The sequence below is a fragment of the Triturus cristatus genome, chromosome 10 (genome assembly GCF_964204655.1).
Source record: "Triturus cristatus chromosome 10, aTriCri1.1, whole genome shotgun sequence".
In the NCBI taxonomy this organism is placed as follows: domain Eukaryota; kingdom Metazoa; phylum Chordata; class Amphibia; order Caudata; family Salamandridae; genus Triturus; species Triturus cristatus.
Window position 1 is genome coordinate 1,035,762,803 of NC_140593.1, and position 13,138 is coordinate 1,035,775,940.

Consider the following 13,138-nt stretch of genomic DNA (forward strand, 5'->3'; position numbering starts at 1 on the left):
TTACACAATTGGCGCCCTGAGCAGCATTTTCTTTTCATGCCCTGGCACAATCAATCTTACATTCTATGTCACGTCACTCAGGAGTACAACCTCGAATGCTAAACACTGACCAATGAAATTACGTGGCGAAACACCAGCCTATTCAGTGTCATGGACCCCAGGGCAAGTAAGTAAATGACCCCCCAACCTCCTCAATATGCTACAGTTATATTAAATACACGAATTATCAGCGTTCGTGGGCCCTGGTGCCACTGCACCTGCTGCACCAATTGAAGAAACGCCCCTGGGCAAAGGTACACAAACAAGGAATCAATGACTGCCGACCTACCGGAACCACTGCAAAATGATAAAATAAAAATACTTTCCACAGAACATTTACGATGGAATGCATAGAAGTGCTGCCATTATAGCATTATTAATAGAAGATCGTTGCTACACGTTTGTTTTTGAAGTGTCGAATTCTAACCTGGAGAGTGAGGATGGTATATTTTAGGAGGGCTGAAGAGGCGCATGGCGTGGGATCGCGCTAGCATGCATCACAGCTCACAAACCTCGGACACATTAGGGGCAGCGGAATGTACAACATACAGAAAGTATGTGCATCACCACGTCGTTACAAAATTGCAGATACCTGATGCTTTGGTTAAAACATGGCCACAATGTTATCAACTACTGCAGAAGAAAAGATGGCCGAATGGGAAACGTGTGGAAGGAGAGGAGTTTTCTTGTTTGAGAACAAGGCTGTAAGATTACGACGACATTTAAAAGTCAATTGCTTCACTTAAGGCGAGAGTTTATTATTAAAGTAAATTAAAGGGAGTGGACAAAAATAACCGGTTCCTAGTCGGGAAAGATGGGTCTAATGAAGCAAAGCTAATGAAGCAAAGGTGACCCAAACAAGATGGACTTACAAAGGGATTTAAGGACAGTGAAAAGGAATCGAGGAGAGCATCAAAGGGCTGGGTGAGAAGGGAGGGGGGAATGCAAGGGTCAAAGCGCGAACGTGAAAGTAATCGAGCAGAGCATCAAAGGGCTGGGTGAGAAGGGAGGGGGGAATGCAAGGGTCAAAGCGGCGAAAGTGAAAGTAATCCAGCAGAGCATCAAAGGGCTGGGTGAGAAGGGAGGGGGGAATGCAAGGAGCAGAGGAGCAGCTGTGCACGTGCACACCATCGTGCACTCAAGCCCTAGGCCAGCAAAACCATGTGGGTAGCACTTTTGAAAGCCCACTTACAAAATGTCTCAAAGAGACAGCTTTCGCTGTCTCAGCGAGACCTAACAACAGTGATATTGTTTTTTGCTACTGCAATTTAATGGAAAGGAACAAGGAAAAGAGGGGAGATGTAAAAAGGTATAAAGAAGGGTAGAGGAGTTTGATGTGGGAAAATATGTCTGAAAAGGGCTTTTTAGGAGCCAGGGAGAAAGAACATTAAACCTGACCCGAAGGTAAGGAGTCTTATAATTAGTTGTCAAGGCGATGGTTGAACTGGACAGATTTTCATTTACTTCTATATTGGAGTAACATTATTTGACACCTTGGTCTTCAGTAAGGGAGTGCCACAGGGCTGGAGTCACCCCTGTGAAAGATGAAGCTGGGTGAAAATGTAATTTCTTTGTCCGATTTTAAATTATCTTCACTTCTCTGATTGTTCTTTATCAATAGAGATCTTCAGAGATGAGGCAAGGTATGGTGAATGTTTACAATCAATCACCTTGAAGATCATGCATATTCATTTGACACTCATTCAAGCGTCAATTAGAAACCAGTATCAGCACCAGGGAGATGTGGTTACACTTTTGCTTCTTGACCAGTAGTCCTGCACTGGAATACAGCCTGGCTTTGAGGGCTGTCATTTTGATTTTTGGGAACCGAATCAATGCTGTTGTAAGAGTGAGTGATCATCTCTGGAGTTTAGAAATGCTTTTAATATTGTTTACTAAATGGAGTGCATCTCTGGCAGTTTTTAGCAAAATGAAAGATATGGTCATTTACACTGCCATGTTGATTCATAAAGAAGCTTAAAGACTTAGGCCAAATCCATTTCCTTTGAGTTTGGAGAGCCATGAACGTAGGATAACTCATGCAATCCTTTAAACTCAATTCAACAAGGAAAAAGAATGTATTCACTTATTAATGTATTTATTCTCTCCTCTTATTTCAACAGCACTTTAGCACACCTGCACCTTATTATAGAGAATCTATTATATAGTGTACATTTTTATTCACAATGCAGTGTCAGATGTAAAGTCTTAGAAAAATGTATTATTTGGATTCTCTCCCCTCCCTTTTGTGTCTCCTCTTTGCTATGTATGATTAGTTGCCAGTCTTCAAGTTAATGTATAACATCTCGTTGGTTCTGATCTTAGTGCTTTTTTCTGTGACTTTCTCTGCTCAATAAAAAAAGAGAGTTTGGAGAGCCAGGCTATGTTAAAGTATGATTTGGTGTGGCAGACTAAAAAGAAGAATTTCAGTCTTTTCCAGACGAAGGCTAAGAATGTTAGCAGCCACCTAGTTGTGTAGCTTCTCAAGGCAGGATCTTAGTAAGTCAATATCATTAGTTGAGACAACTTCCACGTAAGTTTGAGTAGCACCTGCAAATTGTGGATGGAGATGCTGGGCTCTTCCATCAGGACACACAATGCTCCATGTACAAGTTGAACAATGTGGGTGCTAGGATAGACCCCAGTGGGACACTGTGTGTTAGCATGGCTGGGTCAGAGGAATAGTTTCCTATTCTAACGATCTGTTAACAATTCATTTGGAAAGGAGAGAGATAACCTGAAACAGTGTCCCAGAAACCCATGTGTGTGTCTATAATATATAGAAGCCTTTCAGGAGCAATTATATCAAAGACCACAGAGAGGTTCAGAAGTGTAAGGAGACAGGAGTCGCTTTGGTCCAATATATCCCCAAGTATTTTCACGGTGCAGTTTTGGTGTTCCAGCCTTTGTGGCAACCAGGGGCCGTATTACAATAAGTGTCCCAGGGGCGCAAAGGGCCTTTGCGCGCCCCAGGGGCTGTTTGGTATTATAAAAGGGGGCGCAGATGCTTGTGCATCCCCTTCTATAAAACCGACTATGCTGGTGCACTTAAAGCACCAGCGCTACCTTCAGAGGGTGTTCCCTCATTTGCATAGGGGCTCGCCCTGTGCAAACAAGGGAATTCCTTTTACTCTGCGCCTGCGCCATATTACAGAAGCGGGCGCAGAGTCAAAGGATCCCTCAGGAGGCGCACTGACAGTGCGCCATTTAAAAGGTGGTGCACTGTCACTGCACTTCCTGAGAGCAGCCCTCTACAGGGGATAAAAGGGGTCCCATGGACTCCCCAGACATCCCCTGACAGGCGGGTGCAGTCACAGACTGCACCCGCCTGCAAGGGGATCTCTATTACCCTGTAAAAGTGCAAGCAGCTGCTCCATGTTTTCACATAAATGAGCAGCCCTGGGGGCAGCGCGAGTTTGCGGCTGCCCTGGGGGCAGCGCATACATCATAATAGGGTGCATTGTGATTGTTTGCACCCGGCGCACCTTATAAAAGGTGCGCCGGGCACAAACAATCACAATGCATAATACTGCCCCAGTTGGTAATGTGCTAGTAGTTTCTTGTTTTCAGTGAAATAGATGAGCTTATCTGAAACCCATTTTCAGTCATTTTATCAAGCCAAGGTAGGTCTTTGTTACTTTGCTTTGGACGTGCCTCTGGTGTTTTTGGTGAAGGAGCTCTTAGACCTATTTTTAGAGATCTGGGGAAGATGCAATTTTGGAAAGAAAGATGATTAGCTAACATCACGCCCTGACGAAGATGTTAAAGTTCTTCTTCATTGTTGTTGAAGGATCATGGCAATGTAATCTCCAAGACCTTTACCTCTCTCTGATCTGATCGGCACTTCAGTAAGGAAAGATGCCACGGTCAATCTGATTGTTCTGAGTGCCAACAAATTTACATGGAGCTGCTTCTTGATACCCTTCCTCTGGTAGCCACCTTCTATGATTTCAATGCAAGATCCACAGATTGTCAATGACGATACACCCCTCACTAAATGTGCCTGACACTCTGCTAGACAAAAATATTGGACCTGTAGAAGGTGGTCTCCCAAACTAGATCGTGATATGCTGACCTGGTCACCAAGAGCAAATTTATTAGTTGGTCAAGCAGTTGTAACCACTGCTTCCCCAAAAGACACTGTAAAGAGACCTCACACCTAGGCTTTACTAAAATACCAGTAGAGTTTAGGAAACACATTAGTTCTAGTAGTCTTTGAAATAGCATAGCTAGAAAAGTATTTTCTGTCTCAAGAAGAGGAGCATTCATTTTGAAGTACCAAATATTTTCTGGAAGCAGAAAAGCCTTCCTCAATGAGGTCAGCATTACCGCTTCAATTTCGTTTGTGTGAGTCAGATAAAAGTTTGTGTTATTGTTTTGAGAATTCCAGTTCATATAGCAGATGCATGGTATTGTCAAATGCATATCACGGTCCTTCCTGGGAGACATCCTGCAAGAGCTAATTACCCGGATAGTGGTACATAAAGTTCATGCTTAAATCTGCTTCTACCACCCTCTTCACTCTACTAAACTGTGGAGGTGCTCCCATCAGAACTTAAGGAAGCCCCCTGCATTGGTAAAGCTTGTCTTCTAGGACAAAACATAGGTACATTCTTTGTACTGACAAAAAGATACTACAAAAACAGAGATCCTTGAGCTTGAGACACCAGCCAGCAAACGCCCTGCAGCTTTGAGAAAGGGCTCCACTGCTAATTTTTTTTTTTTTTTAAATATTGAGATTAACCTTGTTCTCCTTTTCTTTATTGGGTATTTGAAAGAGTTCAAACTGTTTGAATAATAAATTAGATATTTATATTTAGATCATTCATTGCTCTTCAACATGGAAGCCTGTTCTGCTGCCTCATGTATTTTTTTTACATCTAAAGCAGGGGAGAATACTACCCACCAGAGACTCTCTTGGTCACTGACGGATGTACCTGCCAATGACAGTGCAAACTTAATAATAGGAAAGGAAATATTCTATGACCAAATGACATCAGGATCCCTTCTTATACCATTGATGCAAAGGCTGCAAGTTTAATTCTTATGTTCCTACCGTAAGCTTCTAAATGTTGCCACAGTGACATAAATTTGTCGGCAGGAGCACTGCACCCTTACCCATAACTTAAAAAAAATTACATTTGGCAAACTAAGAGATAATTTTAAACAGTGTGTGGGAAATCATAACAGTTTAAAACAATTGGCAAATGTCAACCAGACTTAACTTAAGCTGTTCATAATGTTTAGCAACCAAGGTCAGATTAATAGAATTGAGATATGTACCTGTTAAATCTGATAAGTTCTTGTCGCAGGACGGTGTTCATAGACTCTTCATAGACCACAGGGTATTTCTCCATCACCATTTCGAGGTTAAAGTCTGATGGTAACTTTGAAAGTATGTCTTTTGCCAAATCTTCTACAACTTCCTAAAAAAATATATATAATGCTGAACCTTTAAGAGCAAAAAGGGTAGCATTATGAAACACACAGTATGATGATACATTAGGAATATCAGGCCACTTCAGTTTGCAAACTCCTGAGACACTACTAGCTGGATTTGCTTAGGTTTTTACCCATGGACACAATTATGTGATTTGGTAGGGAGAGCATATAACAGGAGGGAGGGAGAAAGCTGGTTAGTCTATTGAACAAGTGGAAATTAGTTGGATTTGATGTAATAGTTGAGCAAAAGAACACTAGCATCACATTAACTGGCCATGAATATCAATATTCTGATTGTACATCTCATGTTGATGGAGTTTAAGGTCTTTATATAACCAAGGAAACAAATGACAACATTAACAACACACAGTTTTATTGAAGGACAAAAGTACACATGTCTTCTGTCATTGTGAGCTGAAGAGTGACTGTTTATTGATTCAGTGTGATCAAAGAGAACTAACTGTCACAAATGTTTCTAATCCTAGTGAATTCAACATAGCTAGAACTTTTGCATCAATGTTAGGAGAGAATGGTTCTGTAGCATTTGCACAGCAGTGGAGTTTTTACCTTTTATAGGCGCATCACTCTCTGTGAAAGAAATTGATTACTGATCTTTCCTATAATCAAATAGAATTTTGTGGCGAGGATATCTTTTATAAACTCTTAACAATATCCTTGTAAGTAATCAGTCTTTTGTTCAAATTGAGTAATGGCTACTACCCTTGTCTATGTCAATGTCCATTCTACAATTCTGAAAACTGTGGAGACCTGCGATCCTCATACTACCCAGACCTATCCGGCTGGACAGACCGGTGAGAGTGATTGTGGATCAGGAGTGTGGTAAATTGTCTAGAGTCCTTCCTGTCAGAATATAAAGCTAAAACGGCAGTGGCAGAAAAGCTGGCAAAAACTGTAAAAGTTTGGGGATGTTGAAAGGCTCATGCCTGTGCCCACTATATACATTCACCAGTTCCACCCACTGCTTGTTAGTCTGGGCATCAGCTTTAAAATGATATTGACGACACTCACATTTAGTGTTTTGGCTTTCTAATGACACAACAGCTTACAGTGCAAAGGTAGCAGGCTTATTCTCTATTATCCAGATATTCTATGAATGGGAGCCGTCTGAGCTTGAATGCTTCCACAACTGAGTTTTTACTTGTTGGATCCAATCATTGGCTACAGAATCATAGCTCTAGTCAACATTCATTTGCTGTGCATCTAGTAGATATTAAGGTAAAAAAAAGGTAAAATCTCTGTGCGGTGGGGTACCTTTGACGAGCTGCTTTCAGTCATGTTATTCAGTCACGGAGTACCCATGTAAAGCCTTAGCAAAAGATATGTTATCTTTTGTCACTGGAAGATAAGTCTGCTTTAGCAAGAAACATTATGAGTTAAAAGATTGACTTGGCAAAACTTACTTGGCAGAGTCCTCCAAAACTAATACCATCAAGCTGCAAGTATTACAGAATTATGCAGTGAGGATAATAACTTACCAAAGGCTGCCCATATTTCTACTTTTCACGGAAACTGCATTGGCTTCCGGTGGCCTCCCAAATATTATTTAAGATGCTGACTTTAACACATCAGTTGATGTTTTCTATTGCCCTTAAATAAATGAAGCATAACTTAACTTGCCGCTATTGTCCTAAGAGAACCCTGAACACCAGAAGACCCCTTCGGTGCCCCACAATAGTGTCAAGAAAAGGCAGGAAACAAATATTTATTGATTATTTCCTGTTGATGTGGAACTCCCTACTGGTAGACCCTACTTTAAGTAGGTCTCACATTATTGGGTAACTCTCAGTTTGATTCAGTGCCTAGTCCCATTTGCGTGAATTTGAAACTTTTTACATTTGGTGATTGACTAATTTTGTGGTATTACTGTTGCTCTAAGCCTGTACCCCACACAATGCACCAACTAGAGAAAAAATACAAAGACAAAAGGGAAACTGAAAACAATTGCAGGTATGTCCCAAACAGCTGCACTTTTAACAAAGGAATTAATTAGTTTTAAAGGCATCAGTTGATGAAAATCAGATACAAGATACAATTATCGTAATTAATTGCAGAACAAAACAATACCAAACATTTTGTGGTCAATAAAATGCAATCATCTTTCCATGGAAAACATTCAAAAGTATAAAGATCACTTCATAGCAGGCAATTGGGGGTCATAATAGTCATGGCAAGGCAAATGTGAGTTAAGGTCCTTTTCATCCTCACTATATATTTTACCTTCATATATGTGTTTTTTTTAAAACGACATACCTATGCTAGGGATATGTAAAACTTAGACCTTCCAATTCATCAAATCCCTTTTATCGAAAACATTGCACCCTACATAGGGAGTAGTAAAATCTTGTACTACAGATAAGATTACCATCCCTAGGAGCAATAGTCAATTTTACTGCTTTTCACAACCCTGCAGGGTACATTTGAAGCGTCAGCGCAGGAAGGCTAGATGTCTGCCTTTACTGTACATATCCCACTGAAGTTGAATAATAATTTTTAAGATTTGTTCCTGGCTCAGCCAAATAAGACCAGATGCAGATTATGTTTTACAGTCTCCAAATCAAAACTGTAAAGTTCTTGACTAATATGCCGACAAGCTCACCAAATCCTAAGATTGTCATATAAATTGAGCAAAATCCCTAAAATTTGTTTTTCCTTCAAGGAAGAAATTTGCAATCAAATATCGGAGTGGTGTTAAAATTTTGAATTTGTTCAATGTATAACAAACCTGCTTTCTCTCGCGGGGTGCATCTTGTTGGATCCAAATGAGATGACACTCGCAGCTTTGATATGATTCACCCTCTTTATTAATATCAATACAAATGGTATTACAATTTGATGATTGAGGCGCACACAGCTCTAAAACCCAATTATGATCTTTGCAATGAATGAGAAGGGGATTGTATCTGACAACTGATTGATCTTGGTATTTTTGGGATTGCCATGGTGTCTAGCATGAAGTGTGAAAAACACACCTTCTGTTGAAACTGTATTTCTAAATACCAAGAAATATATACTATACAGCACTTTAGGTGTGGTTTGAATTTTGCCTGGAGCAGGGGAAACGAGTAATGGGAAGGGTGGGAAGGGTAGAGCTACAGGATTTACTACACACAAAATGAACCGAGTATTGCACTAACTATACATGCAAATCTGTTATTAGTTGTCATTCTTGAGGGAGAGGTGGGGAATTCACGAGCTACTTGAGTCTTCAAATGTACATACTAAAATCAAAACATATATGATGTCTGCTTTTAGGTCTGGGCTTGAGAACACTTTAGGTGTTTCACCAGATTCATGCAATCATATATTTCATAAATAAAAAAAAAAAAATACATACATAGAGGGACTTTGGGCCAGCCTTCCTCATCCATTGATCTGCTCAAGTGTCATTCACATTTTGATTCTACCCACGGCAGCATACAGCATTAGCCAATAGGCCAGCTGATGAAATTAACATTTTTTTGCTATTTTGTTCATGCATTGTTCCATGTAGGTTAGCATTCGCGGCACCATTCTATGCTTAGTCGCCATTTTGAATCATGCTCTTAACTGCTTCTTGTCTCCTCAAGGCCATGGGTTGTGGCCAGTTTAATTTCTCCAAGGTTGAGCCTTGCTTCGCTAATGAATATACTGTTCTTAATAGTGCATACCTTTCCCACTAGATAGAGGTCTTCTCCCACCAGTCTAGCGCAGGTACGAACAGACGGTGCCTTGCCCAGTGGTCATCCCGACTGGAGTCCTGAATGCAAAACCCTTGGATCTGACTGTTTGGTCCGAAGAGTCGGCAGTTGAGAATAAATTCATTTGACCTGCATATATCAGGTGAGTTTGTTTTGGTTCTTTGTGGATATGGTACCATTTTGATTCGTATTTGGTACGGTCTGAGGACCGATTTTGCGTGAAAAGTGTTTGCAAATACTTTGCCAGGCATAAGTAGTGAACTTGTTTTCTTTTGAGAATGCCTGGTCTCAGCAAATTGTTTTATTTGGGCTGTCGTTGCTGTTCTGCTGATGCCCGATTAGAAGAAAGTCAGCCAGCGCCCCCAGAAGGCACTCCGGATTTTGATATATATGTGAAGCATGGCCTTGGCCCTATTATGTTAAGTATGTTATGGCACAAATATACGAGGGACAATGGCAAGTTGCAGTGGCCATTGACGGGTACTTTTGATGAGCAAAAGGTTTCTTACTGGAAAAATTGTTTGCGAAGATAAGTAGGCAGTCTATGTTTGATTCTCTTCGAACGTGGCAAAAAGAAGCTAAACAGAGGCAAATTAAAGCAGAGAAAGAGGCCTGGAAGGGGAGAATGCAAACATTGACTCAGAAAGCTGTAGCACATGATAGAGAGAAACAGGAGATAGGGATTGAAAGTGCAGATAGGATGTTTCGATTGAATATTGATAAATCTTATGTAGCCCAAGAAGAAAATGATACTTTTGTGGAAGAATTTTTAGATACTCGACCCCAACCTCCATATGCCCGCAGAGCATATATCCTGCTATTCCCTCACAATCCCAAACAGCCACTCCTTCTGTTTCTGTTTTTGCTTCTGCTTCTGTTGATCAGACTGCTTTGGCCACAGCTCCTCCCGTCTTTTCTTTGTCCTCGCCGTCCGCGGCAACAATGACTGTTAGTACCCCTGCCACACCTATTGTCTCAGCGTCCCTTTCGCCAGCCCTTACACCTACAACGCAGCCAGCAGCGACGTTAGTGCCTATTACTTCTGTTGCTACTCTCACTCTGTTTTTTCATCCCCCTACACTACTGAGTAGTGGGACACCAGTACATGGACTTGAGGATAGAGACTGGATGGAATTTGAGGAACGTTTGGGGCGGACGTTAGTGCAATCTGATGTGGGAGATGATGAAAAGAGGGTAGTAGCTAATCAGGCTGCCCAGTAGGCTCGAAATCCCATTTACGGTGTGGAAGACGTGTGGAATGTGATGAAAGATTATGAGTCTTATGTACCTTAAGCATACGTCTGCTACTCTGATGTCACTAATATGGGGCCTGATCAAGTTTTTGGTAGTATTACGACATTGATTGTTTACAGGGGTAGGCTACTTGAGAGGAGCCCCACCTCAGTGTCTCAGTTTCCGATGCGGGAGGTTCACCCTATATATCACCCCGAGATACCAGAGTTAAGGGACCAGCACAATGCTGTTATCAGACCAGGTTAAGCAGCCCGTTTCCAAGAACAGTGGATTTATACTCCATGGAAAAGAAGTGAAGTATTGTCTCTTAAAACACACTTACCCGATCCTAGAAAAAATCTTATGGCATATTATAAAGAATTGACTGAAGCTGCTTCTTCCACAGTAATGACACTTTCAGATATTGAAATGTTCTTTGGTATATTGGTCCCAGTTGATATTTGGAGGCAAGTGCATACACAAGATTATGTGGCCGAACTGGGAGGTACATGGGATCAAATAAAAGCATGGGATCAGGACAGGAAGCCAGGTGGTAAACCTAGGGCAGAGATACTTGCTTTTCCAGGTCGCTTTATAACGTATATGCACTCTCTTATTCCACCAAGAAATGTTGATTGGGACAAGTTAACAGTGAGGATAAGGAGAAGGCGGAGAAAAGGCATAAAGATTTGAAGACAAAGGTGTTGTTGCAGCAGGCTTCTAGAGGGAATGGTAGAGGGCGTGGTGGTTTGGCCCAGGAGCTTGTACGTGCTAGCATGAATTCTACGCCTGTAGGGCAGAATCAGTGTGCGTATTGTAAGGAGGAGGGACAATGGCGTGGCAAGTGTCCTGTGTTGTTGCAGAAGGTGGCTGCCCCAAGAGGACAAGGTTCTGGTGGACGGGTCGTGGAGCTGGAGGAGCGGACAGGGTTTCGAATACTACGGCCTCACAGGGTCATTCTGATAATAATTACTTTATTGAGCCTCGGGGCAGGCAGTATTATCATGATGATTATGACACAGATGAGGTGAAAGGAATGTCTTACAGCTAGGACAGCCAGGGACAGAGTGAGGGACCAGTTCCAATATCTGTAGATTAGCACGGTCCTTATGTTACTGTGAACGTGCATGGCTCAGCTAAGGTATTTTTGGTGGATACAGGTGCAACAAACAGTTCTATTTCTCACTATTTGGTCCCTGGGGTGGCTCTGTCTGGCTATAATAATGCTTCAGTAGTTTTTTTGGTGTACCGGTTGTAAGCCCCATTTCAAAACCTCTTGCATCGACCATAGGTCCTTACACTGTGGATTCACCATTCTTATTGACATCTAATTATGGTGAAAATTTGATGGGTTTGGACTTATTGAAATAGTTGCATGCCACAATTTATTGTTCTCCAGAAGGTGTCTATATGACAATAGGTCCGGATGTGGTGTGCGCTAAGCAGTGTCTGTCCAAAGATGCGCCCCTTCCTGCTGAGTTTAAAGACGTGCCACCCACTTTGTGGGCAACAGGCGACACAGACGTGGAATTGTTGCAGATATCACCTGTTTAGATATGCGTTAAGGATGGTGCCATTTTACCTCGTGTCCCTCAATATAAAATGCTGCAGGCAGGAGAGCGAGCCTTGTTGCAAATTGTGCAGGATTTGATCGAGAAAGGTGTGGTAGAGGAGACGACTGCCAATATCTGTAATGGCCCTATTCTTCCCATTTTAAAAAGAACAGCTCTGGGTTCTCCTGAGGATCATATAGATGTTTATCGTTTTGTCATTGATTTGCGAGAGGTTAATAAAATAGTTCCCCAGTTTCCTGTGGTCCTTGACATTACCAATCTTTTGACAATGATTACTTCTACTGCCAAATTCTTTTCTGTCATTGACTTAAAGAATGCATTCTTCAGTGTTCCTATCCATCCAGACAGCAGGTATTTGTTCGGTTTTACACTAGCTGGCCGAAGCTTTAGATTCTGTCGAGCTCCTCAGGGCTATACTGAAAGTCCAAGTATCTATAGTCAAGCTTTAACACGTTGACCGCGGTGCGAATTCCGCTGCGGTGCGGGTGAAATAATGAGTGGGTGCGGTACGGACGGCCCCTGGCCATCCTTCGCACACGCCCACTCGACGTCGAATGGCCGGGGCCGTCTGACGTATGCAAGGGGGTTAAAGGCCCAATTGGACTCCCTTAGGCTTCCTGTAGGTAATGTATTGCTTCAGTATGTTGACGACCTCTTCTTCGCTTCTGACACAGAACAAGACTGCAAGGACCGTACAGTTAAATTCTTACTGCACCTGGCACACCACAGACATAAAGTTTCCCTTTCCAAATTTTAGTATTGTCGACAGGAGGTCACCTATTTAGGTCACCTACTGTTGAAAGAGGGTAGGAAGCTAACTCCGGAGCGTGTTAGTGGCATTGTTAAAATTCCTCAAACTCAAAAAGATGTGCGCGCTTTTATTGGCATTACTTCCGATTGTCGCCAATGGATTCCAAATTATTCCCTACTAACTAAACCCCTGCTTGCTTTCACTACTAAAGCGGTGCATGAACCCCTGCCTTGGATGCCTGAATGTCAACAGTCTTTCGAGCAATTAAAAAGTGCACTTTGTTCGGTTCCAGTGCTTGCCGCGCCTAACTATAGCAAGCCATTTGTATTATATGTCCATGAGATGGTTGGTTGTGCGCTTTCTGGTCTAACATTTGGAAATAAGCAACAGCCGTGTGCTTA

The 13,138-nt window shown here is 41.9% G+C and overlaps 1 protein-coding gene across 1 annotated transcript in view; it reads right to left on the reverse strand.

Moving 5' to 3' along the window:
- The window catches only part of DNAH3 (dynein axonemal heavy chain 3), a 694,204-nt gene that overhangs the window by 41,474 nt on the left and 639,592 nt on the right, over window positions 1-13,138 (reverse strand). The window contains exon 58 of the mRNA XM_085629109.1: window positions 5,323-5,465. Coding sequence (XP_085485235.1) covers window positions 5,323-5,465 — 143 coding nt within the window. The remainder of the gene's footprint in view (window positions 1-5,322; window positions 5,466-13,138) is intronic.